At 52.5% G+C, this 26,017-nt stretch overlaps 11 protein-coding genes across 11 annotated transcripts; 6 read left to right on the forward strand and 5 right to left on the reverse strand.

The window, feature by feature from the left end:
• Positions 1-180: 180 nt before the first annotated feature.
• On the reverse strand, positions 181-625 carry BBBOND_0312690 (hypothetical protein, conserved; the record flags this gene model as incomplete). Its single annotated transcript, XM_012914098.1, has 2 exons — positions 181-308; positions 349-625. The coding sequence occupies 2 exons, from the start codon at positions 623-625 to the stop codon at positions 181-183; spliced, it is 405 nt and encodes a 134-aa protein (XP_012769552.1).
• Positions 626-1,096: 471 nt separating this feature from the next.
• Positions 1,097-2,694, forward strand: BBBOND_0312700 (protein kinase domain containing protein, putative; the record flags this gene model as incomplete). Its single annotated transcript, XM_012914099.1, has 7 exons — positions 1,097-1,250; positions 1,289-1,486; positions 1,533-1,642; positions 1,678-1,769; positions 1,805-2,098; positions 2,137-2,401; positions 2,440-2,694. The coding sequence occupies 7 exons, from the start codon at positions 1,097-1,099 to the stop codon at positions 2,692-2,694; spliced, it is 1,368 nt and encodes a 455-aa protein (XP_012769553.1).
• Positions 2,695-2,709: 15 nt separating this feature from the next.
• BBBOND_0312710 (DEAD/DEAH box domain containing protein, putative) lies at positions 2,710-4,619 on the reverse strand (the record flags this gene model as incomplete). Its single annotated transcript, XM_012914100.1, has 5 exons — positions 2,710-3,225; positions 3,261-3,314; positions 3,351-3,611; positions 3,647-4,128; positions 4,367-4,619. 5 exons carry the CDS (start codon positions 4,617-4,619, stop codon positions 2,710-2,712), a joined length of 1,566 nt encoding a protein of 521 aa, XP_012769554.1.
• Positions 4,620-5,041: 422 nt separating this feature from the next.
• BBBOND_0312720 (hypothetical protein, conserved) lies at positions 5,042-7,963 on the forward strand (the record flags this gene model as incomplete). Its single annotated transcript, XM_012914101.1, has 1 exon — positions 5,042-7,963. The coding sequence occupies one exon, from the start codon at positions 5,042-5,044 to the stop codon at positions 7,961-7,963; it is 2,922 nt and encodes a 973-aa protein (XP_012769555.1).
• An 82-nt stretch (positions 7,964-8,045) lies between these two features.
• On the forward strand, positions 8,046-9,414 carry BBBOND_0312730 (hypothetical protein, conserved; the record flags this gene model as incomplete). The annotated part of the gene is given in 5 exon segments (XM_012914102.1): positions 8,046-8,335; positions 8,373-8,563; positions 8,601-8,731; positions 8,749-8,961; positions 9,175-9,414. The coding sequence occupies 5 exon segments, from the start codon at positions 8,046-8,048 to the stop codon at positions 9,412-9,414; spliced, it is 1,065 nt and encodes a 354-aa protein (XP_012769556.1).
• A 122-nt stretch (positions 9,415-9,536) lies between these two features.
• BBBOND_0312740 (ER lumen protein retaining receptor, putative) lies at positions 9,537-10,208 on the reverse strand (the record flags this gene model as incomplete). The annotated part of the gene is made up of 1 exon (XM_012914103.1): positions 9,537-10,208. The coding sequence occupies one exon, from the start codon at positions 10,206-10,208 to the stop codon at positions 9,537-9,539; it is 672 nt and encodes a 223-aa protein (XP_012769557.1).
• A 726-nt stretch (positions 10,209-10,934) lies between these two features.
• Positions 10,935-13,998, reverse strand: BBBOND_0312750 (membrane protein, putative; the record flags this gene model as incomplete). The annotated part of the gene is made up of 2 exons (XM_012914104.1): positions 10,935-11,014; positions 11,055-13,998. The coding sequence occupies 2 exons, from the start codon at positions 13,996-13,998 to the stop codon at positions 10,935-10,937; spliced, it is 3,024 nt and encodes a 1,007-aa protein (XP_012769558.1).
• A 243-nt stretch (positions 13,999-14,241) lies between these two features.
• On the forward strand, positions 14,242-15,049 carry BBBOND_0312760 (hypothetical protein, conserved; the record flags this gene model as incomplete). Its single annotated transcript, XM_012914105.1, has 6 exons — positions 14,242-14,246; positions 14,341-14,450; positions 14,620-14,650; positions 14,689-14,803; positions 14,840-14,929; positions 14,969-15,049. The coding sequence occupies 6 exons, from the start codon at positions 14,242-14,244 to the stop codon at positions 15,047-15,049; spliced, it is 432 nt and encodes a 143-aa protein (XP_012769559.1).
• A 994-nt stretch (positions 15,050-16,043) lies between these two features.
• On the reverse strand, positions 16,044-22,121 carry BBBOND_0312770 (hypothetical protein; the record flags this gene model as incomplete). The annotated part of the gene is made up of 1 exon (XM_012914106.1): positions 16,044-22,121. The coding sequence occupies one exon, from the start codon at positions 22,119-22,121 to the stop codon at positions 16,044-16,046; it is 6,078 nt and encodes a 2,025-aa protein (XP_012769560.1).
• An 884-nt stretch (positions 22,122-23,005) lies between these two features.
• BBBOND_0312780 (hypothetical protein) lies at positions 23,006-24,023 on the forward strand (the record flags this gene model as incomplete). The annotated part of the gene is given in 5 exon segments (XM_012914107.1): positions 23,006-23,055; positions 23,067-23,131; positions 23,257-23,336; positions 23,430-23,593; positions 23,645-24,023. 5 exon segments carry the CDS (start codon positions 23,006-23,008, stop codon positions 24,021-24,023), a joined length of 738 nt encoding a protein of 245 aa, XP_012769561.1.
• Positions 24,024-24,104: 81 nt separating this feature from the next.
• BBBOND_0312790 (hypothetical protein) lies at positions 24,105-25,998 on the forward strand (the record flags this gene model as incomplete). Its single annotated transcript, XM_012914108.1, has 2 exons — positions 24,105-25,955; positions 25,990-25,998. The coding sequence occupies 2 exons, from the start codon at positions 24,105-24,107 to the stop codon at positions 25,996-25,998; spliced, it is 1,860 nt and encodes a 619-aa protein (XP_012769562.1).
• Between the last annotated feature and the right edge of the window lie 19 nt (positions 25,999-26,017).

Consider the following 26,017-nt stretch of genomic DNA (forward strand, 5'->3'; position numbering starts at 1 on the left):
ATGGCAATGACGCAATATTGCACCTTGGAGCCGAAAACCCCAGTAAACACACTGCAATACGTGCAGTTGACTCTGTGTGTAGCCTTGAGCGGTATACCAGGTTATGCGATAACGGACATCAATGTGCATGCCACACCCGCACACATCGACGTTACATGACGTCTACGACATCCAACACACTCATCCGGAGTCACCGTCTTCGGGCAGACGGTAGTTCTCAATGTATGCGAGGTCGGCCTCGGTCATTTGGGCGTTGTCGAGAAGCAGCTGGCGCATCTTGCGCTGCCTCCGCACACTCATCGATTCACCTGCGTATTTTTATAAAGAAAGCATTTGACGGCCGCATACCAGGCAACATAGTGAAGATAGAGTAGCCCGTGACCAACAAGATGAGAATGTTGGTGATGAAGCTCCCGGGGTCGTCTTTGTAGCTCACGAACCACTTGCCACGTTTGTACGGCCCGACCTTTAAGTTCTGAAGTGGCTGGCAGCCTACCACGCGTCGTCTCCACTCCGTACCGGGCCTATCGTTTCGGTTCGTCGTGACGCGGCGGCGCTGCATTTCGTAGGCACGGCAACGAGGCCCGGCGATTGGACGAGACAAAGGGTGTAACGAAGTTAGCATTTTCAAAGCATCGGATCCCAAAATATCTCGCTGCCGGTCGGCATTGCAGCTGTTTATGTTGGTATTGGCTTGGCGATGCGCATAGACGAAATTTGCGCATTGCGAATCAAAGACGCATGATTTGTAGCCACTGACGCCGGCGCGGTTAGTTGACCTCCTAGCAGTTATAATGTGGCTTCGCGAGTCGCTAGAATCAACGGTTGCGGAGCTCATCGGCATTGGTGACGACGTTACTCGCACGTTCAGATTTCGGATCTGAGACGCTCGAGCGGGCCATGTAGCCCACTCCCAGACCGCTCCCAATCGGTACAATTGCATAGCTTCCGGCTAAACAAACAATTGGCCGTTTTAGAGCATTCTAAGAGGACACATTCCCCACTACGACGCGACAGATGAGGGAACCGGGTGTGATCCGGCCCTAACCACTACGAAAGACGGTAAACTACATATAAACAAACCAAACTTGTCGTAATGTTGCAGCTTAACTGGGGTGCTGGCGAACCAGCCGCCGCAGCCAGCTCCCAGGCTACAACGACGATAAAGCCGCGGCGGGGCGATATCACAGTAGTGAAAGGGTACGCGCTCCTGGGTACTCTTGGAGTGGGCTCCTTCGGGAAGGTGCGCCGTAAGTCCATGCCGTGCGTTCGTGTAGAAATGGCGCAGTCGGAATCCACTGCGAAACCGGGCGACGTGTCGCTGTGAAGATCATACAAAAAGGGCAGACCGTGAGAGCCGGAGTTCTCAACAAGTTAGCTCGAGAAATCCGAGCTATGTCCGGCTTGCGTCACCCGCATGTAATACACGTACATGAACTGATCGACACACCAACGACTGTGTTTATCGTCATGGAGTACGTTGAAGGTGGGTTGAGCAAGCTTGGACTGAATCGGTCACTTTATGCCCACAGGAGGTGAACTCTTCGACTACATATCGCAAAACTCGCGCTTGAACGAACCGGAGGCGGTTCGCATCATGCGGCAGATCCTCTCTGCAGTGCACTTCTGCCACAGCAAAATGGTGTGTTGAAATGCCCACTGGGTCATGGGGCACAGATTTGCCACCGAGACATCAAGCCGGAAAACGTACTGCTCGACGGAAACATGGACGTCAAGCTTGGAGACTTCGGACTCTCGAACTCTATGCGGTACGTGACGACCTGCGCACCGTCAACGCCTGCAGCTACGGGACGTGCCTGAAGACACCCTGCGGATCCCCCAACTACGCATCGCCAGAAGTAATTTGTGGCAAGAGCTATTCGGGACCAGAGGTAGACGTATGGTCCTGTGGCATCATATTCTACGTGCTCCTCTGCGGGTGCCTGCCCTTCGACGATGACGAAATGTCAATACTCTTCATGAAGATCAAGTTGGGCAAATATCACGAGCCTCCGCACCTGTCGGAAAGTGCAAAGTCCCTCCTAAGGCGCATGATCGACGTCAATCCCGTTTCACGGATTACCATGAAGGAGATCCTGTAGGTTCTTGGTATGTGCGTAGTATCATCCCAAGCAGGATGCATCCGTGGTTCGTCGGCTGTACAATCGACGGGAGCGGCCCAAACGCGGCCACATACATCTCCGGATTTAGCAGCCCGGCACTCACTTTTTATCGCAACTACCGCACGGACTCCGGCGAAAACGAGCCGATCCTACTAGAAAAGCCAGAAGACGATGACCTGGAACCCGCAAGCGCCGTGACGCTAAAGTGCAGCCGCTTCAAACCGCGATGGTACATAGGGCTCCCCGGCTTTAAATCGGAATCCCAGTGTGTTACTGTGGTTGGTTCCTCTGGTGTGTTGCCCTCATAGTGCCGCAGCTCACAGAAACCTTGAAAGAGCTAGATTACCAGTGGAGATTCGAGCCCGGGTACAAAGTCTTTTGCAAGCGAGAAAATTCGCCACAACACAAGCTGCAGCCACAGTTTGCAATGCAGCTGTACAAAATGAAGTACATGAGCTACCTACTAGACATACAAATGAAGACCGGCGAACTTATGCCGATAATGAACGAAGGAATTCGGCTTGTTGAGGCGCTAAAGCGTAAACTCAATATGTCAACACTGCTAAGTTAAATGACCAGTGTTTCATTAGCGCGCGAACTGGCGCTTGTCCGCCTTCTTCTTGGACAGGAGATTCGCCGACGGCTGCTCTCGGCGCGCCTCGCTCTCAGTGTGCTCACGCGGTCGCTTCTTGCGGTCGGCGTGCTTTATGTTGAGGTCAACCTTAGGCGGGTTGGAGAAACCGAACGACCGCGCCACCCTCACCAGGTCCAGCGAGTGCACGTTGAAAATATCCTTAAGGCTGTGCGATAGGTACGCATGCAAGTACGACCTGTACGCCTCGCGGGACGCGCGGTTGAGGTAAAAGTTCTTCTCCACCAGCTTCTCCAGCTGCACTTGCACGTTTGCGATCTTGCTGAGCTCGAACTCGTACTTGCTCAGCGGAACCTTCAGCTCCTTCAAATAGTGCAGAAAACCCAACTCCTCCGGCATCAGGAACATGATGGCCTTGCCCTCGCCGTCGGCGCCCCTGGCCGTACGGCCCACACGGTGGATGTAGTCGCGGGGGTCTGCTGGGGGGTCGTACTGAACGATCCAATCGACCTGCGTGCCATGTGCCTCATTCGCGCGCAAATTACCTTGGGTATATCCCAGCCCCTGGCTGCCACGTCCGTGCACAGCAGGATCCCAGACTACGTTGCAATGAGGAGGCAAACGCATACACGTACCTTGGCACCGCAGAACGAAAAGTACGCGCCAGACCTCTTGTTCTGCTGCTTCTTGCCGTAGATGGACTTGGCAGGTATGTCTATGTAATTCAAAAGGGCGTCGTGGAACTTCACGGAGTTCCCACTGCTGAAGAAGACCATAATCTTCTTGTCGAGGTGACGCTTCAGGAAAGAGAACAGCAGCATGAACCTGTTCTCGGCCTCACATACCACGTATCCCTGTTCCAGCGTGGCCACCGTGGCGACGTCTTTGGAGCACGCCTGCGCAATTTAGACGCGAGCGACTCGTACCCTACCTGGACGAACACCGGGTTGGTCAGCGACAGGCGCACCATGTCCTCGACCTTCGACGTATGAGTCGCAGAAAATAAGCACGTTTGGCGCTTCTTTGGCAGCAGCTTGATGATCTGGTTCATTTCCTCTTCGAACCCGATCTCAAGGATGCGGTCGGCCTCGTCGATCACGAACACCAGCAGGTTCTTGTACAGGAAACCGTTGGTGTTTTGCATGTGGTCGAGGAGTCTTCCGGGAGTTGCGATGAGGATGTTCACGCCGCGAGTGAGACGCTCCGCTTCGTTCTTGCGATTGGTTCCGCCCATCACGATACCGATGGTCTGCGGCAGGTACTTGCAGACGTCGTTGGCGACGGAGAAAATCTGCTCGCTGAGCTCACGCGTGGGCGATATGATCAGACCGCCAGTACCATTCCTGGGGAGGAACTTGACTTGAAACAGTACCTCCGCCAGGGGCACCAAAAATGCCAAGGTCTTACCAGAACCTGATCATGTATGAGGAGCTGAACAAAAATGCAAACCCAATAAACACAACGACACAACTTCTCTCCACTACAACAGCCGACGTTATGTTAGACTACGAAGGAGCATTGGCACGAGAAACGACATGGATTGCTGCGGGATACCCGCTGCAAATCCGGTGCTGATGCAACTTTTATCTACACCAGCCTTTTGCAACGGCCGCGCGCCCACTGAATAGAGACTTTACAGCCAACCACCTACCAGTATGGGCCTTTCCCAAGACGTCCTTGCCCTGCAGCAGATGCGGGATGCACTTGGCCTGAATTTCAGTGGTGCGCTCGAAGGAGAGCTCGTTGAGCCCCTTCAGCAACGGTTCAGACAGCTCCAAGTCGCTGAACAGGACGTCGGTGAAGTAGTCGTGCTTCCTCGGCGTTTGCGTGGACTCGGAAGGGGACGCCGCCTCGGAGTCTTCCGGCGCGGAGGCGTCGCGCGACGTCACCTTCGTGCTTCCCATTTCGGCGCGATTGCGAGACTGTGGGAACACTACCTATCCGCCCCGGCGCAATTCTCCGGTGCCCGGACGAGATTCCGCCCTGTCTACGTGGAGGCGAGCAAAGATGGCAGCAGGTGTACAGCGGTCCCACGCAAGGGGCGCAGGTTGTCACGACGTTGTTAGTCTTCCAACCTCACCCAACACATCTGCTCATAAAGAAAAAAGGCCGCTAGTCGATACTTAGGCAATTGCGATTGGCACTTCGTTGTCGCACTAGTCAACGGCACGAGCTGCCGCGCCGCACCCGCCCGGATATTTAGGACCAGCTAATGCCTCCGACATGGCGGCAGAGATCGCCATAAACGACTACATCATGGCCTTCGCGGTCACTGTGGTTATCAGTATCTGCGTGAAGGCTTTTTCGCAAGAAGGGTCCTAGAAGGATGTGTGCCTGGTACGAGCAGGATGATCGCAACCGCGGTCGCGGCTCCGACGGACGAGAAAGGCCACACGACGAGTACGATAGAGACTACTATCGCCATGACAACCCTCGAGTACCACGGGATCGGCGCTACGACGACCGTAGTTCAGGTTACGAATACGGCCATCGTGGCTACGACTACCGTGATCGGGACCATGAACGCGACGGATATCGCAGGAGCTACGAGGAATCACGATACAGTGGTGGCACTCGTGATAGGGGTTATGGTGACAGCGACCGTGGTTATGACAGTTACAGCCATCATTACGATGACCGTCCTCGGGACGGTGACCGGACGGAGAGCGACTACGATCGCAGTTACCCAGGTTACCGGAACAGAGGCCGGGACTATGATTCAGGATACTCACGTGAAGATAATCGACACGGCGAATACGCAACGGAGCCCGTTTATGATAACTCGGGAACTCACAGCTCTGCTTCCAGGAGTTCTAGGAGGTACGGTTCAGAGGAGGATTGGAGCGTGCCACGACGTGACATGGCGTCGAATCGCCAACATCAATGGGATGACAATCGGGAAGGCTCACGGGATGACGGCAGGGATGACGACGGCGTGATGAGCCGGGATCATGAACGGCGTCTAGACAAACACGACTCCCGTGAGGCTGACGATTCACAAACACGCAATTCACAGTATTCCGGCAGTATCCACGAGCAACAGCATTCGGGTGATGGAACTCGTGAATACGTGTCACGGGGCGGTGGCACAACGAACGGCTTCGAGTATGGGCATGGTTCGTATGTCGACAGCCGAGAGCGCATAATACACCAATCCACAGGGAACCATGGCAGCGGTAGTGATGAATACCGCCCTCACGCATCAAACATTGGAGGCAGAAATAATAGGCAATCGAATCACGAGTCAACGGACAAGGAACACTGGTACCAGCAACCCCGTTACCAAGGGTTCGGATCTCGCAAGAACAGGGAGGACTCCAGGGAAAGTGGCGGTGCGCATGGGTATGACCGGCCACGCCGTGGGTACAACGACACTAATGCTGACGAGAACAGTGCGACTATCCTGGTGCGTAAACTGCCGCCCACCATCTCCGGGGAGGATGTGGAGTCTGCAGTGTCGGATCTCTGCATACAGAACGGTACATCAGCGCCAAACGCGGTGACTGTGAAATCCTGCCACAGCGGGTACGGAGGCATGAGTGACATGTACAAAGGCGCCGATATGCAGCACCAGGTCAACCCAGACGGATATGGTTTCGGGGCCTCAACAGAGCATTTCGCGGTAGTCACCTTCCCGTCACCAGCCAACGCCGCGAGGTTCATGGAGTGCGTCAAGAGCCGCAAACTCGAACTCAATGGCGCGGAGTATTACGTGGAGTACGACACCTTGGACGTCAACGCCGAGAAGCCCGTCAGCGAGGTCCCGAGAGCCTACGGCAGTTTTCAGGAGCTCGAGGAAATGATAAAGCGCAGGGCCCTCTCATGCGACTGGATATGCCCCGACTGCCGATTTGTGAATTTCGCACGACGGTCAGCCTGCCTCACGTGCGATAAACCCAAACCTTCCGACGAGCAGCTGCAAAAGATGAACCTGCTCGTGGAGAATGCGGTCAGCGTGCAGTCGCAGCCTATCCTCTCGAACGTCACGGATGTCTCGCCGTGGGTGGTATTGAAAGGCATACCTATGGCAGCAGACCCGACGAAGCTGGTGCTGCTGGTCTGTGGCAGCGTGCCCGAAGGCGCGGCGCATCTGCAGAGGTGCGTCTACGTGATCGACCCGCAACCGCAAAGCCGGCGAGGGTTCATGTTCTGTCAGTTTTCCTCGGCTACCCCTGTCAACGCATTCAATGAGGCCATGGGTGACAAGCAGTCGGCTCTTTTGCAGTATCAGGACGTATACCTGCGGCTGGACGTGGTCCGTTCCCGCGAGAAGCAGGTGGCGGACGAGCTGCTCAAGGGGGTGCGCATGAACACTTTACGCGTGCATTACGAGTACCACCCTGAGACCTTTGCCGCGGCGGCGCTGTCCGAGGAGCCGGCGTCCAGGCAGATTGGCAACAAGGAGTGCCGCTCCTGCAAGGTCAAGACCACCAATGTGGGCGCTCTGGAGCAGTTGTGCCAATCGGTTAACGCGCCGTCTGGTTCCAAGCAATACCTGGACGCGTGGACATGCAGGTCAATTTGGGTGACGAGTGGCAAACCGGACACCGCGAAAATGACGTACGACCCTAACTCGGACTACTTCTACGACCACCGGCTGGGCGTGTACTACGACGCCGCCAGCGGTTACTACTTCACTGTCGGTGGGGACTACTATAGGTGGGACGAACCCACCAGCTCTCTAATCGTCACTGCCCACCCAGCGTCACAAGGCGACCACAGTCAGAGTTCGAACGAAGCCCAGCGGCACCAAACTCAAGGCGACGTGGCAGGGCTGCTGCAGGCGGCTTTGAAGGCGGCGCAAATGACCAACCAGACCACCCAAAAAACGGCGCAGAAGTCTCCGGACAGTGTGCCGCAAAACACAGTGGAGAAGCATTCTCCACCGGGTGTTCAGGAAGTGGACCAGACGCATCAGGGGTCAGAGGATCGCCATGGCTTGACAAATTCCGCTTCAAGGCCTGTATACGGCCTCCAGCCACCGCCAGAGGTCGCTATGACCTTCGATCTTGGCGACCACTCCGACGACGAATGCGACATGGAAGTAGACAGCATAGCCAACCGACCGGCGACCGAGAAAATAGCGGAAGAAAAGGGAGGAAACAAGAAGTGGACCCCTGTGGTTAAATCCCTTTCCGTCTGCCTGGTCTGTCTGCGTATGTTCCGGGATCAGGCACACCTAGATCTTCACGAGCGCAGGTCGCAGTACCACCAGGCGTTGCTCGAGTGCGGGGATTCCGCTCCGTGACAACTGTAAATTGTAGCTTTTATTCACTGTAGTGGAAAAGTGGTAGTGTGTGGCGTAGGAAGGCCGTTGTGCGCCGGTGAGGATGCAGAGGCCCCTCGAGGGGCAGCCTGCGGCCACTGGTTCCGCGGAACCGCTAAGTGGCGGCCTCAACGCGCCCGAGCCCACTGAAGGCGAGGTCACGTTGCGTTCGGAGAACGCCCTGGTGGTGGTACTGGACCTGACGCCGGTGGCATGGACGGGGTCGCTGGCGCCTGGCGAGCCGCGGCTGCAGCTCTGCGGCTTGTACAGCCTTCTGCACCGATTCCTGAAGACATTCGCCTACATGTCGGCGCAGAGCCGCTGCTGCGTCATCGGGGTGCACAGCTCTGGAACGTGGGTCATACGAGAACAAAAGATCACGCTGTTACAGCCGCATTATATACGAGGGAGTGCTGTCGACAGACTGGCTCACGTCCTGTTTTGGGGGAGACCGGTCTCAGGACGAACGAGTGACCGCGTTGCTGCTGCGGATCTGGAATTCGATACTGGACTTCATCGACACTTGGTCAGCATCGTCCGGCGACCCACAACTAACGACCGCCCTATCTATGGGGCTGTTGTGTGAGTTGGTTCTGTTGCGTCTATCATCTGCCGTCAGATCTTAACCGGTTGCGGTTAACAGGAGCTGGGTACGGCCGCCGTATAATCATATTCGACGTGTCCGGCGCGAAGGACTACCGGGCGCAGTACATACGGCTGATGAACGTGGCGTTCACAGCCGCTAAATCCGTAAGCAAAAGTTCCAGTGGATACTCACCGCGGGGCAGGGCATATCCATAAACACGTGCGCATTCCGCCAGTCTTCCGTAGGTACCACCGTCATGTACGCTCACCAGACGCAGCGCATCCTGGAGCAGCTGAGCGATATCACCAACGCCAAGTACCTGAATCTGCAGAAGATTCTGCAATCGGAAATTGATGCTGAGAACTACGAGCAGTCGGTGCTGCAGCTTATAATGGTGAGTGCAGTCACAGATTTTTGGACGCAGTGACGCTGATGCCATCATGCATGTGCCATGTGGCGGTTTTGTATGTTCCGGGATAATGGGCATAACGCCTCACACTTCTATTTAGCTTTATCATGCCAGTTGTCATGCATCATGGCAGTGGTGAATCCGTTGTTCATGTTCGCGCATTCGTGAAACAGCTTACACGCGCCAAATCGGATGCAGTTTTGGTTCCTGCCCTCAGAGGCTGTTTCGGAGCAACTCTCAACGCAGCTGCCCTTCGACTTCAGCAACACGGCGGTGTGCTACTGCCATTATCGCACGGTGGACATCGCGTTCCTCTGTCCATGCTGCTTCGCGGGTAAGCTTATGCCGGCATTGGTCGTCACAGCGCGGCAGTGTACTGCTCGGAAAAGGACGATAAGGGGAAGTACCGAGTCTTCTGTTTCGTATGCAAGTGAGTGATCTCGCAGCCCAGATGACGCCCCTCAGCTCGCGACTTTCACGCCCACTCGTCAAACGCAAGACTGCGGCGGACGCCGATCTGTCAAAGATTTAACTAAATTAACGTAGTTCACTCATGGTGTTCACACGTCGCCAGTGAATGGCAGCACGAGCCGCTTTCCGTACCACTTAGACTTCGCAAAGTAGTAGAAAAAGTCGGCGTACAGGGCCGTCTGGATGATGCCGGCGATCCAGCAGACCTTGCAGATGTAGGGCGGCGTCTCGAAGAAGTAGCGATAACCCCAGTTGAGCAGGTAAAGCGCGCGGTACAAGCCCATCGTCACGACGTAGTGGGAGGTGATGTTCTCCACTTCACGCTGCTGGTAGAGCATGGTCAGCTGCGGCAGGATCGCCACGCTCTCCAGCCAGATGGAGTACGTCCACATGATGTCGAGCACGCGGTACCTGTTGGTCGTGAAGACCGCGAGCACGAACACGGGGCCCAGCAGGTACTTCTCGTACGGGAAGCGGTCCATCTTGCGGTTGTACGTCTGTGCGATCGGCGCGGAGAAGCGGATGAGGTACACCGTGTAGGCAGTCGTTAGGAGGAACAGCACCTTGAAGACGGTGTTGTACAGGCTGATGTAGTAGAATAGCAGGTCCAGGTACCTGGACGCGAACACGATGAAGTACAGCTCTTGCATACGGCTCGAAATACCTAGGCAGTTCTTGGAGAGCTTGAGCTTGAGGATCAGGATGATCAGACTGGCCAGGTGGCACATGTCGCCCGCGAGCCTAAAAACGTTCATTGGCATTGTGGCGAAGGTGGTTGCGGGAACGTGCTCAATGAGGCTGGTCCGACGCGCGGAGAAGGTCGGAAGGCGGCACTCGCAAAAGCCAAGCTCGCCTGTGTTACACTCCGACGGTACGCATCAACGCAAGAAGTGGCTGCCACCAGCAATACCACCACGCATAACCACACACATAAAAATACGGGCGCAACTGTCACTACGCAAGAGAACCTGTGGCGGCGGCGCCCCCATGAACGGTCATACTGCTTCGCCGCAGTCCATTAGGACGTACTGCCGGGAGGTTGGGCCAAAAATTAAATATGAATAGCCGCCGTGCCTTTGCGTTGGACTGGGCGCGTCTTCGCGCTGGAAACACCGTGTAACCTACACCCGCTTCGGGCCAGACATGTGTAAAAAAAAATAGCAGTCAGGAGCGCAAACACCGTACACACTACGTGCAGCGGTGTGTGTAGTTCACCGTACGCTGGCGCAAATGGGCGAACTCGGGCGCAGCTGTGGTTAAACGCGCATCCCCGCCGCGCCGGTGCGCCAAGGCACCGACCAGGACAGCCATCAGCGCTGTGTCTCCACAGTGTATACACTACATTACATGTTTCGCCAGCTGTTTTACAGTGCAAGGCGTTGTGAAACGCTGTGTGGCCGTGTATGGCTTGTTGCCACTTGTTCACTACCCGCCTTCGCGCGTTGAACGCTTGCGGCTCGCGGCCGCTCCATAGCGCCCCTCCAGGGTCATATCAGCACTCGGCGGCTCGACATCTCGTCGAGGAACTCGAGGACGGGGCGACTCAGCCACGTGTTGGGGAAGAAGCCTGCAGTTGCATTAATGCGCATCCGATAGATTTAACCCACCCGAAAGGAAAGTCGCGTAGCCGCCGCTCTTGCATATGTAGTACACGAGGTTCGGGTTCTTTAACACGTCGAAAATGTCCACGTCCTCCCACGAGAACATCGAGTTGTCCAGCGAGGATATGAGCAGAGTCGGCAGGGTAATCGCTGTGAAGTAGCGACGGATGTTCGCAACATTCCGAGTGTACTCGCGGTTTATCAGCTCCGCTATGTACTTGTGCACCTTGGGGTCCTGCGGGCGGCGGCTGCCCTGGTTTATCAGCTTGTTGATGCCGCCGTAAAAGTGCGCCCGGCCGATGCGCAGGTTAGTGTCAATGCGCTTGTTCACCAGCTTGTACGTCGGATTGCCCGATAACGTCTCCACGCGACCTCGGTTGTCGTGGCCCGTGTGGCTGTAGACGTAACGGAGGGTCATTAGCGCGCACAGCTTAAAATCCATGGCGGCACGCGCGCCGAAGCGTTTGAAAATACCCGCACGGTAGTTCACGTACTCACCTGACTCACGACGCCTCATGTGGCGGTACGACATACGATACTCGCGGTGGGCGGCCAGCAGAAGGTGCTCGATCCTGTAGTGCCTGGCGACAGTGTGGAAGCCCTCGATGGGCTGCCGCAGCCCTAGCAAGACGCGACGGGACCATGGCTGTCGCGCCACTGCACGTGTATAGTGGCAACAACGGTACAGGTAACACTCCTTCTGAAGCGACCCGTTCGCCCGGTGGCAGTGCACCTCCCTCACCAGCGCGATGAGGTGGTGCTTGAAGGCGGCGAAACAGTGGCGGATATACATGCTCTGGTTGTGTATCTGCCGCTGCCTCGTGGACTTGTACAGCGCATTGCCACTCGTGCGGAGGTTCAGGTTCACGCACACCGCAGCGGAAATGCGTTTCGTGTCAAACACCACCTCTCTTTCCTGCGCGGGGGGGTAGGCCACACTGGTCTCGTACGTGCATTCCTCAGCCTCTTCGTCGAAACCGAAATGACCCTCCCTGGGGGTCACTACCGCGCTGTTCGCAGAGGCGGCAGACGGAACGGGTCTGGGCGTGGCGCTGTTGCTCGCGTTGATCTTCCCAATCACCTGGCTGAGGTACGCAAACGACTCGTAGTTGGGGTCGTCTGGATTCTGTAGGATCTGCTGCATGTCTTGTGTCATCGAATGTGCAGGCGGGCTGAATACATGCCCTGCAACCGCTTTCACAGGTTCCGACATGCGGCGGGGGTCTGAAGCAAGAGAGTCCGCAGTATGCGGCAGCCTTGCCGACGAGCTGACACCCGAGTCTTGTTCGGGTGCGTCCTGATCGACTTCCACGGGCGCTTTGGCCACTGGTTGCGCCATACGACGCTCAATAGACTTCCTGGATACGCGGGACTCGGTGTCACTGTCGCTCCGTGATTCGTTGCTGTCGTACTGGTCCGTCGATTGCCCGCGCCTCATCATCGTGTACCTCCGGTCGGCCATATTTATCAGCAGCTTCTGTGGATCTTGCGACGGGTCAAACACAACCGGAACAGCCTTGCCCGCTGACCCTAGGGACATGTACTCCATCAAGATGTTTGACCCGAAGCCCACGCCGACACAGCACAGTGGGAGGCTGGGGTAACGTTCGCTTATGCGCTTCAGGCCACTGTTCAGATCGAGAAGCGCGTCGCTGTACAGCGACACTGGGAAGCAACGCAGACCCGTCCACGTTGGGAACGCCTCGCTGGCCATGCCGAGATTCACGTTTAGATGGATCTGAACGCAAGCGAAACCGATTTCCAGCGCGTCACTGATAAGGCAGCGCACAACGGGGAGGCCGGGGGGGTCTAAGTTCAGCCCCTTGCTGTCCTCGAGGCCGGATGTTTCACATCCTGTGCACGCAAATTGCTCCGTTTCTTCCTCCGAAGTCACGGGCTGCCCGCAGTTACAGTTCAGCGCCTGGTTGCAGACGCTGTACGACATGCTGACGTCCCCAATGACTGCGATAACTCCGCGGAGCAGTTTGCGAGGAGGGCCAACAACATCCTCGGCATTCCTTGCATCGGATGGTGGCACAGGCTTTCCAGACAACGAAAAGTCATCCAGAGGCTCATCGCGGTCAGACGACCGAGCGCTGCCGTCCAGGTTGGGCGACTTCAAGACGTCCTTCGAAACTTGAAGAGGCACGTCACGAGCGACTTCCGCTCTCCGTACGTCGTCTTGATGCGCACCTTCGTGCGCCCGGATCTCATGCAAGTTGGGCGCTTCGAGCTGTGTATTCACCACACGTCGGGACGACTCCGCCTCGTCCGTGGTCTGCGGATATGCGGACCCTGCAGTGGCCGCCTTGGTTCGCGAAGACCCCGCCCACCAGCAGCTTTGCTGCTTGAACTTCCCGCAGCTAGAGCAAAAGTTGGTGGCCCAGCGTGGCAGGTAGTAATCCAGCACAACGACGGCGCCGTTGTGCGCTTCCACGAATTCGCGCACGGTCACCTCTGCCTGATCCCGGTATATTCGTCTGAAGAGGAAGCAACGCAGTACGGCACGCAGCAACGCGCTGCCAACCTTCGCGCAGAAGGAAATGGACAGCGAACTAGCCTCGGCAGCCGTGTCGAGCAGAATGCGATAACGGCGAGTGATCTTGCAGAAACACGACAAATACATCCACTGACAGTAGGGCGCGAACATGTAAAACGTTGGACGGTACGTCTTGCCAATAGTACGGAACTTGTCTAGGAGAGAAGGCAGCTCGGACCCCGTGTAGTAAGGACATACAAGCGCGACGTAACACAGCTCGTAATACAGCCATAGCGCCAACGTGAGGGCGCCAATTATCGTCAGAAGCCATTCGCGGTTGAGCACGGACGCTATCAAGCGGGCGAGTCGCATACGCGGCAACAGCACGCGCAGCCTGCCCGGGTTAAACGGCAGCCTGAGGCTTGGCGCGCTGCGCAGCTGGAGCCGCGACAGCCAAGCAGTGCCGAACATTTCAGCGAATTTACGACATTATTGCTTCGAGAACAAACGGTTCTCAAAATTAGGGGCAAAGTGAAAAGCAACCGTCTTTGACGGCGCTGCGCAGTGTACCGGGTGTGGTGCAATGGGAGCCTATTCCAACGCGTGACGACGCCTTACGGTCACAAAATTGCAAGATTCTACATACACACCGCCCGCTGTGCTCACTAACGGTGCAAAGAAGCTCTCTGAACCTACACACCGGACTCCATTACCATGTGGTATGTCGCTGTCTACTTCCAGCGGTCGCAGCGTCCGACGACAGTGGAAGCTCGCCGTTATCGCTTTGATTAATAAATGTCATATTCATTGCAGGCAATATATCAGCGGTGGGTCCGGAACCACCATCAAGCCTCCGGTGACGTCGAAGTACGACGAGCAGGTCCCACCGCCACCGGCTGGAGGACCATTTGCTCCACCACCGAGTAAGTTACGGTGGTGGAGCGGCTCATCATAGTGTATACAGAGGCCCCGAGGGGTGTAAAGGTAGCCAGTAACTCCGACGTTGAGTTCAAGGGGTTTTCCGCGCCGCCGAAAGTGACTGGTAGGTAACAATAAGTTCGCACCCTAACTCAGGCGTTAATTCGCATGCAGACTACGACAACACGGATTACTCCGGATATACGTGGGTTGTGTTGAAGGTTACATATGCAGCTTGCGCAGCCTATCCGATACATACGGTGACTCCGGATCTACGGGCCAGGGATTCTTGGACAGAATCACCTCAAACCCACGAGCACGAAACTGTCTCGCGAGCGTTAAAATGGGTTTTAAAATGGTATGTCATAAAGAGTTGCGCTGGCATTCACGGCAGGGGGGAGCAGTAGGCGGCATCTTCGGCGGTATCACCGGTTTATACACGGGACTGAGGCACCGTAACCTCATGATCTTACCGGTGTCTATGGTAAGTTTGATAGCAACTTTAATGTGTCAAGTGGTGCAGATTGGAGGAGCTGTGAGCTTCGGCTTCTTTTTAGGTGCGTACAAGCTGTTGTCGTATCATGACATGCAGGATGTGGAATGATAGTGAGATGCTAATGGCAGCGCCGTACACAGCATCAGCTACATGCTCTTGTCACGGCGGGGTGCAATCAAAGCTGTTGTCCTTGACACATGGCAGCCTGCGGCCGCATGTGCGTTTGTTGCAACAGTCCGATCAATTTGCACATTCGACTTTAAAAACATTCACATAAGTTGTTTATCACTCTGCACATCTCAGAAGTAGCTGTAACCATCCACTGCCTATGTCGCGTATTGTGTTGTCGACGGTTATTATACTCGTAGTAGAGTCGTCATGTCTGCGTCGACGGTTGTCTGGTGTCCACTATGTGGATTTTTATGAGGCTGCTTTTAGTGGCAACATCTCATTCAAGCCACAATATGATCTCGTAGAACGTATATTGAAGTTATTTATACTTTGATGTATGAGTTACCTTGTACGGAAATAGTTCTTTATGTGGCATGCAGGACAGCCGGCCCCAGGTGAGCAACCGACTCCTTCCATCATAGACCGTACAACGGTGTCAGTGCCTACGACTGATGTTACATATCTGTTTTGATGAGTGACTAAGTGATTCACATTGCTTGGTTAATTGGTTTGTGATTTACCCTGTTGCCATAAATGCCACCTAACTACGCCGTCCACTGGCCATCACGTAGGAGAGCTCCAGTGAAGCTCGCCACCTAGCTACCTATCAGATTACTAACATGTCATTCACTAATTTAATAGGCGGCCTAATATATTGCACAGTACGGCAGTTGTCAAATGCCACGTTAGTGGCTAATAACCCCAGCTTCACATTACAGACACAATGTGTCTGTGTAATGACGTGTAACAAGTGACGCACAACTAAACATCGCAAACGAAATCATCTCTTAAGTGGGCTACATGAGTCTGATTATGCCTGGAAGTAGTCACGCTGGTACCACAATATGGTGCCGTTAATGCTGCGGTAACACAACTAACCACTACTACAACAAAATATTAATCGGAAATGGCTTCACTAATGAGGTAATAATCATTGAATAACAAGTTGACCGATAGGGTCTTCGTCGAAGTAGTCGATGTCGTAGAGCGAGGGCATTTTCGTGCCGTCCGTGAGTAACGCCTTGACATCGATGACGTGAGACCCCCTGGAGCGCGTGAAGTGAGATCGTATGCGCAGTACGTCCAGGCGGTAAAGCATCGTGTTAGCGATGAAGAAGAATGCGGTGGACCAGAGTGTCACGAGGGTGTAGATGAATGGCTCCCGGACTCTGTAGAGGAAATTGTCCATGCAGGTCATAAGCCTTGCGATAGGCTTGCCGTTGACGATTTCCTGTACCCTGTCGATGACCTGTTGACATGTGAGTGTTGGCTGCGATTTACCCTCCGGCGGCGTGAACCCGTGAGAGTAGAGGAGGGGCAAGGCAGTGGAACACAGGTGGAGAGATTCGCACTTGGTATGGTCATATTGCTTGAGTTCGTGCAAAAGCTGTTCAACTGACTCCCACAGCCTGTCCGGCAGGTACACCGCCCAGCTGAGGTAGGTGTGGGCGAAGCTCTGGGAGTACAGGGCGTAGGCCCGGTAGGTGATGGGCGAGCAGTGTGGATGGCAGTTGGAAGAGTCGCTGCTGCAGCCAACCAGTGTAGACAGAGTGTCGGCATGGTCATGTTTGGAGTTGTGGATGGTGGTGAGAATCTCGGACCCTCGGATGGCCTTGACAGCTTGAAGGTCGTGGCGACCAAGATAGTCCCAGTCGGGACAGTCGGCATGTGACTTGGCGAGTGCAGTGCCCAGTGGTGACAATGTATCTAAATACATATCATGAAGCGAATTGCCCAAATTGTGGAAGTACGATACGAGCTCCCCTGTCGTCCTCGGCGTCCGCCTGGTGAGGCAGTTGAGGTAGGAGGCCAATGTCAGCAAGGGGTCACTGCCGCCGCAGCTGGGAGTGAGGATGGAGGAAATGACACTGCCCTGTTGCGATATCTCAGGTAAATCATCCTTCCTGAATCCCATTCTTACGCGGCTCTTGCGGCACAGGTTGCACGGGTCGAAGGGGTGAGTCTCGAAGTCGGAGTCCCAGCCGTCAGTCAGGAAGGACTGGAGGGGAGATTGTACCTTGGCATCACTGCCGTACTCATAGTTTTCCCACCCACCGCTTAGTTTGTCCCGACTACACTGCGACTTCAGAAACTCCAACTGGTAGTGGCAGGCGTACACGTAGTCACGCAGCTGGCAGAGGAGAGCGCAGCAATCAGGTTCATCGGATTGGTCAGATGACTTAGGCTTCACAAATCTTGATGACACATTCGCTCTCCATCGAGGCGCAATGGCGGAGAGCACTGAGTCTGCAAACATGGCGGTAAGCTGGAGGATGTCGAAGACATCTTTGGGCCTGATGTTTGTGTGGTTGATGGAGAGTGCAAGCTGTGAAGGGTCACTCTGCGAACCACCAAATGCCTTGCTAATACATTGTTCTAGAGTCTTATGATGCTTTTCGTGCTTAATCCCCGCCAGCCAAGTGAGCATCTCCCGGACGGTGCGCGGTGCCTCGGCGGGTAACAGCTCAGTCTCGGGGATGTCGGTGGAGCCGTGCGTGGGTGTATGGGTTGTCCAGGGAGCGAGGCACAGTCCAATGTCCGGTCTCTTGATTGCATTTTTATCAAAGTCTTCGGGCGGCGGAATCTGCGGATCCAACAATGGTGGGATGGTGAGATTGATAGCGGGAGTGGGTGGGCCTATTGGATCAAGGGGTTGGAGGTTTGGGGGTGGTGGAGGGTCATGTATGTCCAAGTCATAAGTGTCGTTTTGGAGTGTAGATTTGGGGATGTCTATGAATAACGATTTGGAGATGCCGGCTCCATATGCGTCTTGTATTGAATTTTCAACGTTTTCGTCTTTCGGCGGCGTTGCGATATGAAGGGATATATTAGAGGGAATCGGTGCAAATCTTGGTGAAGATAATGCATCATTTTTCTGAAATTCAAATGACAAATTGGCTGGCTTAAATGTAGAATCACCGTGCCGAGAACGACTAATTTCAAGCAACACGTTCGATGGCAACGGTTCTAACATATAGTTGGAAAGTCTAATCGGATCGTGAGTTTCCAGTGGAGGCGTGGTGAAAACGCGAGGATGTATAATTATGTCATCGAAGTCCACGGTCTCGGGAGGCTCATCTGCTTGTGGCTGTGAAACTTGGAAATTTTCGACTCGCCATAGATCTTTTAGAAAATCTTTTCTGCCTTTGAACTGATCCAATGCATACTTTTCTTCATCTTTCTTCTTCTCTTCTTCTGCAGCTTGTATCGCTTCATTAACATTTTCGTTTTCTTGTTCATACTTAGCACGAACAAGTCGCTTAGCTGCCAACTGGTTAGCATATAGCTTGGAGCTTTCCATTTGCTGCTCGTTGACTTGAAATTTGTATGGTATGGTATTGCCATCAACAAGGGGAAATAATCGCTCATCATATTGATACGACGGTGAATCAGGTGTATTAGCTATCACATCTCCAACAAACGTGTTTGCGAAATCTATGCGTTGCTGCTGCAATCTACGTTTATATTGTTCCATCTCAGCCTGGTATTTACGTTCGGCCTCTATCCTTCTTTGCTCTTCCAACTTTTTCTGGGCCGACTGTATTTTGCCTTGTTCTAACACCTTTTCTATCCTGTTTACATCGTCATCATACTTTTTTGCACGCTTTCCTTCTTCGTTTCGCGCCTTTTCCCACCTCTCTTTTGCCTCCTTTTCTTTCTGTTCGAATTCTTTTTTCAGTTGTTCGTCTTCTTCCTTCTCTTTCCGTTTTTGCAAGGCATATGAGTTGTTGTAGGCACTATTAAACAACTTAATACGGTCTTTCAGCCTTTTTATCTTAATGTCGGAATCGTTTGGTATAACTGTGCCGTCAATAAAGCCCAACGGCGTTTCTGCAGTGGCATTTCGGTATGCACTCCCAACCCCTTGCACTGGTCTTTCACCACCTGGTTCATAGTAATTACGTCCATTACCAGGATGTTCAACGGTAGTCTGAGAGGTAGGTCTGGGAGCAGTATGGATGGGCTGACTTGAAAGGGTGGCGGTAGTTCTGGATCGTAAATTTTGCTTTCGCCTATTTGTTCGTATATTCTTATCAATATCCTGGTTAAGGGATTTCTTATATCCTTTTTCCCAGACATCGTCAAAGTTTGGGTCAGATGGAGTCTTATTCTGAGGATCCAAATAGCGCATCGGCGGGTTAGATTTCTTGGGATCAAGTACACAAATTTTTGATCCGCCACCAATATCTATGAAGTTCTTAGCACATCGTTTAGAATCAACCGACGCAGTTGTCTGATCTTTAGAATTACTTGGTTCCACATCCCTTCCATCGACACCAGAACCAGAGCCAGAATCCTTGCCAGCAGATGTCGTAGCACTGTCACCTGCACCTGATTTCGACTCTAGACCACTTCCTTGATCAGCACGAGAAGAACCGGCCTCGCCGCCATGGCCCCGACCACTACCGGAAGCAGAGGCACCAGGTGTACCAGACCTCTCAGATTGAACACTTGAAGGCTGAGTGGCTACAGCATTTGGAGCAGCAACAGTTTGTGAAGCTTGAGCACCACCGCCATTTGCACCCTGCCCCTTAGCATCAGGTTGACCAGCGTCACCGGGAACAGAAACACCAGGTGACTGAGGTTCTGGAGATTTAGCAGTTGGAAGCTGAGTGATACCATTCTGTGAAGAAGCACCAGGCTGCGTACCTTTATCAACACCGCTCTGCGCAACCTGCCCCTTACCACCCGGTTCACCAGCGTCAGGAGAAGACACCGCACCACCATCGTGAACAGAGGCAACAGGTGACCCAGGGCCTAAAGATGTACCACTTGAAGGCTGAGTGGTAACATTCTGTGGTGAGACAGCAGGCTGTTGACCTTGACTACCACCGCCCGGTGCACCCCGCCCCTTAACGCCTGTTGGACCAGCGTAACCGGGAGACCCCGTACCATGACTGGAACCAGAGGCACCAGATGACGAAGGGCCTGGAGGTGGAACGCCTGGTGCCTGTGGATGAGCAGGAGATGGTGATGTAGCAGGCTTCTGACTTTCACCACCACCGCCATTTGGACCCTTACTCCCGCCACCTGGCTTAACACCGGAGCCAGGGCGTGCAGGAGGACCGGGGGGAGTGGCTGGAGGGGGTTGTGCTGGTTGGGGTGGAGATGGAGACTGTTGCTTTTGAACAGTATCTTTAGGCGGAGAAGATTTTGTAGCCCCTGTACCAGGAGGCCCTTTCGGGCCGTCATTACGTTGAGGCCCTGGAGCTCCTGTACCACCGGGATGCGGAGATGAAGATGTGCCGACTGATGTAGTTCCAGGTTTCGCTCCACTTTGACTAGTATTTTGATCTGTACTTCCTCCAGCATTCTTAGCTTGGGGCTTCGCAGCCTCAGTCTTGGTGGCCTCCGTTTTAGTGGCAGCAGGCTTACCAGCCTCTGTTTTAGTAGCTTCCGTTTTAGTGGCAGTCGGCTTCGCCGCCTCGGCTTTGGTGACCACAGGCTTGGCGGCCTCAGTCTTAGTAACCTCGGTTTTGGTGGCGAGGGGTTCTGTTGACTTGGGTTCTGAAGCAACTTTCTTTTTCGGCACAACTTCCTTGGGGGACTCTGGAACCTCGTCAGGCGGTTCTTCGGGTTTTGGGGGAACGGCAGCAAGATCTCCACTCTCAGATTCTCTATCATCCTCATCTTCGTCATCTTCAGACTTCTTGCCCTGGTTTGGAGTTCGAACGGCTATCTTGTTATTATCTACAGTGAAATCAGGCTTGGTGAATTTGGTTGTAGGAATAACGGGACCTGCGGAGCTAGTATTTTTGATAATCTTTGGTTTTTTAATTTTCGAAGATTTATTTTTAGTCCTTACGTCTTTACATTCTCTACCTTCCAAAATACTTTTAATCTTTATGAGATGGCCGCTAACATCACCTCTGCTAAGTACAGCAATGATTTGTCCCCAAATCGGTTTCAAAGATTTATATTCCGTACTCATCGTTCCATAGCCAGTGTCGCCAAATATAAAACCGTAAGGGAAAACATATTTTGTAGCGAAAAATCGATGCGATATCATATCGGAAGTGTAATCCACACGGTTAATTTTGCCTAGATTCTCACGCACGTCCAACAAATGTTTCCGCAACCAATTTGCCGTTGTTTTCGCGAATTCAGCATGGTTAAGTTTCTCAATGTCGAGAGAGTGACCGGTGTGCGAAAAGGCTTCTTTTTTGAAAAAATTCTGTATTTCTTTTTTAAGCCATCTACATTGCCTTTTTAATTTCGACCATTCAATACATTTTCCAACCGGAGTTACAGCATTTTTGATTAATGCCTCCTCCTTCGTGCCAGCATCAGCCACAATATGACAAAAGGTTCTCAGCAATGCCACAGCGTTTCCGGTATTCTGGATCTCAACTTTGGATTTTGTGGATAACATCAAAATGACCAAAATGTCGCGGAAAATATTGTTACCATTCTTGATCAAGATTTTTCTAAGGTCCGTAGTCATATCCTGCCCTTGGCTGTAACCATTGTCATAAGCAAGATCACTTTCGCCAGTCGCGAAACCGCCAGGAATTACGTCATATGTGTGATTGCCAGTTTGCGCAGTGAGATACTTTTGCAGGCCTCCTCCGTACCTCCACCTCACCCCCTTCCAATCCCACCTCCACGTGTCTACCCCTTTATAGTCATCCCTCCACTTTGCTCCTCCCACTCTATCAAACGCATAATCCACATTGTACCACAAATAATACATCGCCGCTAGGAACTTCGGAATGCATTCTACAAGGGCATTGACGATGTCATCTGGTGAAATAATTCCAAGATTAAGTGTTTTATTTTTAGCGGCATCCCAACTTGTCAATTTTTGATAAAACTCCAACACATTTTGCAAAAACGCAGACAATTCTGGGACGATTTGATGTCCCATATGCTGACTGTCTTTGTAATTGCCTTTAATACGCCCATGCAGGGCTCTTGCCGCCTCTTCTACTCGCTTATCTTTTCTCAACCCCAGCAGAAAACGGAAACAATCCTTAAGTGTCTCAAGCGAAACTCCGTGCCTAGACATCCTGTTCACAATCGGTCAAGCAGTACGCCGTCAGGTACACCTTTGCCTGCAAATTTCGACCCTGTGTATCTGAAGTATAGGACTGGCCAAGTCTCTTAGGCGCCTCCGATCACAACCACACCCTGCCTACCATCTAAATGCTCCACGTATAAGGGCTACAAAGTGAACTGTTGAGTAACAACGGAACGCGTCGTGGCATTACAAACAACTGGTCTACGCCGCAGCGTGACATAGGGGAAGGTATGGAGAATACACAGATGACCCCAATTATCTGAGGGACGATGAGGGTGATATGTCCAGACATCCTCCAGACACTGAACTCGGGTTGCTTATGACTAGGTGAGCTGGAACATAGGGATGACGGCCTGGCAGCTCCCCTCTCCCCGCATTGTGACGTCACCAAGCCGTCACCCCTGAACATACTGCGACCAATCAAAAAGCTGGCATCAAACCGACCGCCAGGAATACTACAGCCGCGCGTCTTGCACCACGGATATGCCAGTGATATAAATGCATGTGAATCTTATTTTTTGCCTTGACATGCGTATCAACAGACATCTCAATCGTGATGTCTCAACTCCACCCAGCATATAACACGCCACATCACCGCCGTCTCTACTAGACAGGCTGTTGTTGCCTTCCCGGCCGCCTAGACAGTCTACTGTGGGGTGATATGGGGTTGTAATGTTGGTGATGTCTAAAGTGCGGCCCACCGACGCCACGCATCACGCCGGCTAGCGTTTGTCACGTTAGACTAGTTGTCTTTAGCGTTCATTACCTATCCACAAATCAAACAAATAGCACACCATACCATACAGCTAACAGATGAACAAAAACCTCAACTGATGATATTTATTAATTACTAGCCCATATGATAAACAACGATGCTTCGCAAACTACTGAACGTATTGGAATACACCGCCACATATAGAAAGTGATTTACAGCTCAACATACCAAAAAAGAGCAAGCGTCCTAAATGGGTTAACTACATTAGACACTCGGTTAGAAGGTAGGTTAGGCGGTGGGCGGTTAGTTAGTTGGACTGATGTGTTATTGATAAGCTTCGTCAGAGTTACAAGAGGTATGACACGGAGTCGCAGTGATAGACCTATTGACTAGAAGACCTTCGAGCAGCGACTGACTGTATCCTCCAGGTGCGGCACTGTGCCGGGACTTTGACACTGTCCGACAATCTCTGCAAGCCGTTTTACAATGTTGTTCATAACACTGAAAGATAGCTACCGTCTTGAACCGCATCAGATGAGTCATCCGCCCACGATGTCATTTCAGGATTGTCAACGTTTCAGAGCACTCTTCCGAAAGACTCTGAGAATCCTCATAAAAGCATTATACATAATCTCTGTGCCTCCGCTGCCAGCATTGTAGGTTATCAATATCCTGGAACCTACGACGGTTCCGGGATTGTATATGGCAACGCCTTGCGTCTGTGCGACGCCATCCTGGCATTCTTGTATGCCGTGTTCAGTGGTGTCCATGGTAACTAGCCGTACGCTGCTGGTAGAGATGTATTGCATGACGATGTAATTGTGCCGCTTGAATCCCAACTGCGGCGTGGCCACAAGGGGTTTTGTCACGTCATCCCCAAGGTGGCCACTGGCCTGCGGGACTATAACGCCGCTGTCAAGGCTTCAAACGAAAGAGTCAAGAAGCCGATTGAAACTGTGTTGGAATACGTGAAAGCAGATGGTGAGTTGTGTAGAGGTATAAATGATTTGCAGATAACGGAAACATCTACGCCAGCTGAAGATGAGAGAACTGTGGAGTCCGCTGTCTCCCTGGTGGAGGAGTGCAAAGAGGTTGCCAGGGTCTTCTCTAGAAGCTTGACGGCGGCCACAAATGCCATAAATGACCTGAACCCCAAGCTGAAGAGAAAGTTTTAGAACGCCAGGAGAAGCTTTTTCAACCACGTTGACTGGCTGAGCAGGTGGTCCAAGAAGGGGCAGAAAAAGAGGTTGGACAACATGATACAGAGAATCAAGAGTGGGCTTAAAAGGCTGGCATACGCCGTCAAGGACAGAATTCGACAAGAAGTGCATACGGTTGTCGAGTTGTTGAAGAAACGTGTCAGCGAGGTTAAAATGAAGTTGGAAGGTATTACTGCCAGTCTGGAGAAATATGTCAAGGAACTGGGGACGTGGATGGATGAGGCGAAAGAGTATATTAATGCAGTGAAAAAGTATGTTGAAGAGATAATGAAGCAACTTGATGGGGAGAATAGAAAGAAGATTGACAAGGCCGCCGCGGACATTGATAGTGTGCTTAGTGAGAAAGTTGGGGAGTTGAATAAGTGGATTGAGACTGCTGAAGATATTCGCCAGAAAGCTGAGAGCACGGCAAAGGAAGCGTACGATAAGTTGCAAGTTCATGAGGAGCTTAGCAAGAATGTTAAGAAGATTGTGGATGCTAAAAATAAGATAGACGAAGTTAGCAAGCATGTTACCGGCCAGCTTGGGAGTCTGCAGCAGTGGAATGAGAAGGCTAAGGGTGTGGTTGACGGGGCTATAAAAAAGGCGCAGGAAGTTCATGATGAATTGCAAAGTGCTGTCGTCCAGAAAGTTGAAGGAATTGGTCAAGATAGTAATGCAATTAAAGCTGCGAGTGAGAATCTCGGAAAGGAAGTTGAGGATTTGGGGAAGTGGAAAAATGCCGTCAGTAATGTCATCGTCAAGGCAGACAAGAAGTGTGATGAGATACTCAAGAAAGTTAAAACATCAAATGACGGCACTATTTTCACGCAAGCTAAAGAGTTACAAGACAAGGGCAAGCAACTTTTGACTGCCGCTAGTGAGGCTAAGCAGAAAGTTGAGCAGAGAATCAAGGATGCGTTGGAGGCTGTAAAGGCCATGGACGCAGATCTCAAGAGGGATTTAAAGGAGGTAAAGGATAAGATCAAGGAAGGGATTAAAGATGTGATGAGTGAGTTGAAGGTGGGTGATTTGGGTAAAGAGGTCGAAAAGGATTTGAAGGAGTTGAGGGAGAGGATTGAGGGGCTTAACAAAGGTGATAATCTTGTTAATGATAAAGTGAAGGTGCTTAAAGAGGAGCATGAAAAGGTGAAGGAAAAGAGTAGTCAAATTAAGGAGCAGACGGAGAAAAGGCTTGATAGTAATTTTGAGAGTGCAATCAAGACGCCGCTTGAAAAAAACGTCCAAGCAGTTAAAGATGCCATTGGGAAGCTTTACAAAACAATTAATCCGGACGGCGGCGATGCAGGAGGCAAGAAGATTAATGACATCATCGACCATATTAAAGATAAAGTTGGTAACATCCTGAATGGCGAAAGGTCGGCAGAAAAGAAAGGTTTGCAGGGTATTGCGAACGGTTTGATGGAGAGCTATGCTGGTGCGTTCAGGCGCAATTTCGGCGGTATAGTTCAGGGGTGGGTTAGTGACAGTGTTTTAATGTATAATGGCGTGGTATGGGATAGTCTTAAGTGGCAGGGTGATAAGACGCCCAAAGATGTTGCCGGAATCGCTGGCGGAGTGAAGAGTAAGCTTACCGTAGAAATAAAAGAAGGCGAAAAGGTTTTTCAAAATAGCCGATCCACCGACGCCGGCAGGAAAATAACACAAACCCTCACAGAGGTCATGAACGCTTGCCAGAAGTTTGCCGATGCGCTGGATGGTAAAATACATCGTAATACACGTGGAAATGTATCTCCCATTATTTCTAAAGTTGAAGGTGTGTCGGAGTTGAAGCCCGCCCGTGGCCGAAACTCCCTAAAGCCTGCCGAAGCCGTCCTATGCGCACTATCCACCGCATCTCGGCAGGTTAGCAAAGAGATTGATTCCATCCTACTTGACAAATCAAGGGTGGGGGCCAACAGCAATAAAGCAAGCGTTGCAGAAGAATTAGATAGCGTGATTGACGTAAA

The sequence above is a fragment of the Babesia bigemina genome, assembly GCF_000981445.1.
Source record: "Babesia bigemina genome assembly Bbig001, chromosome : III".
NCBI classification, from domain to species: Eukaryota; Apicomplexa; class Aconoidasida; order Piroplasmida; family Babesiidae; genus Babesia; species Babesia bigemina.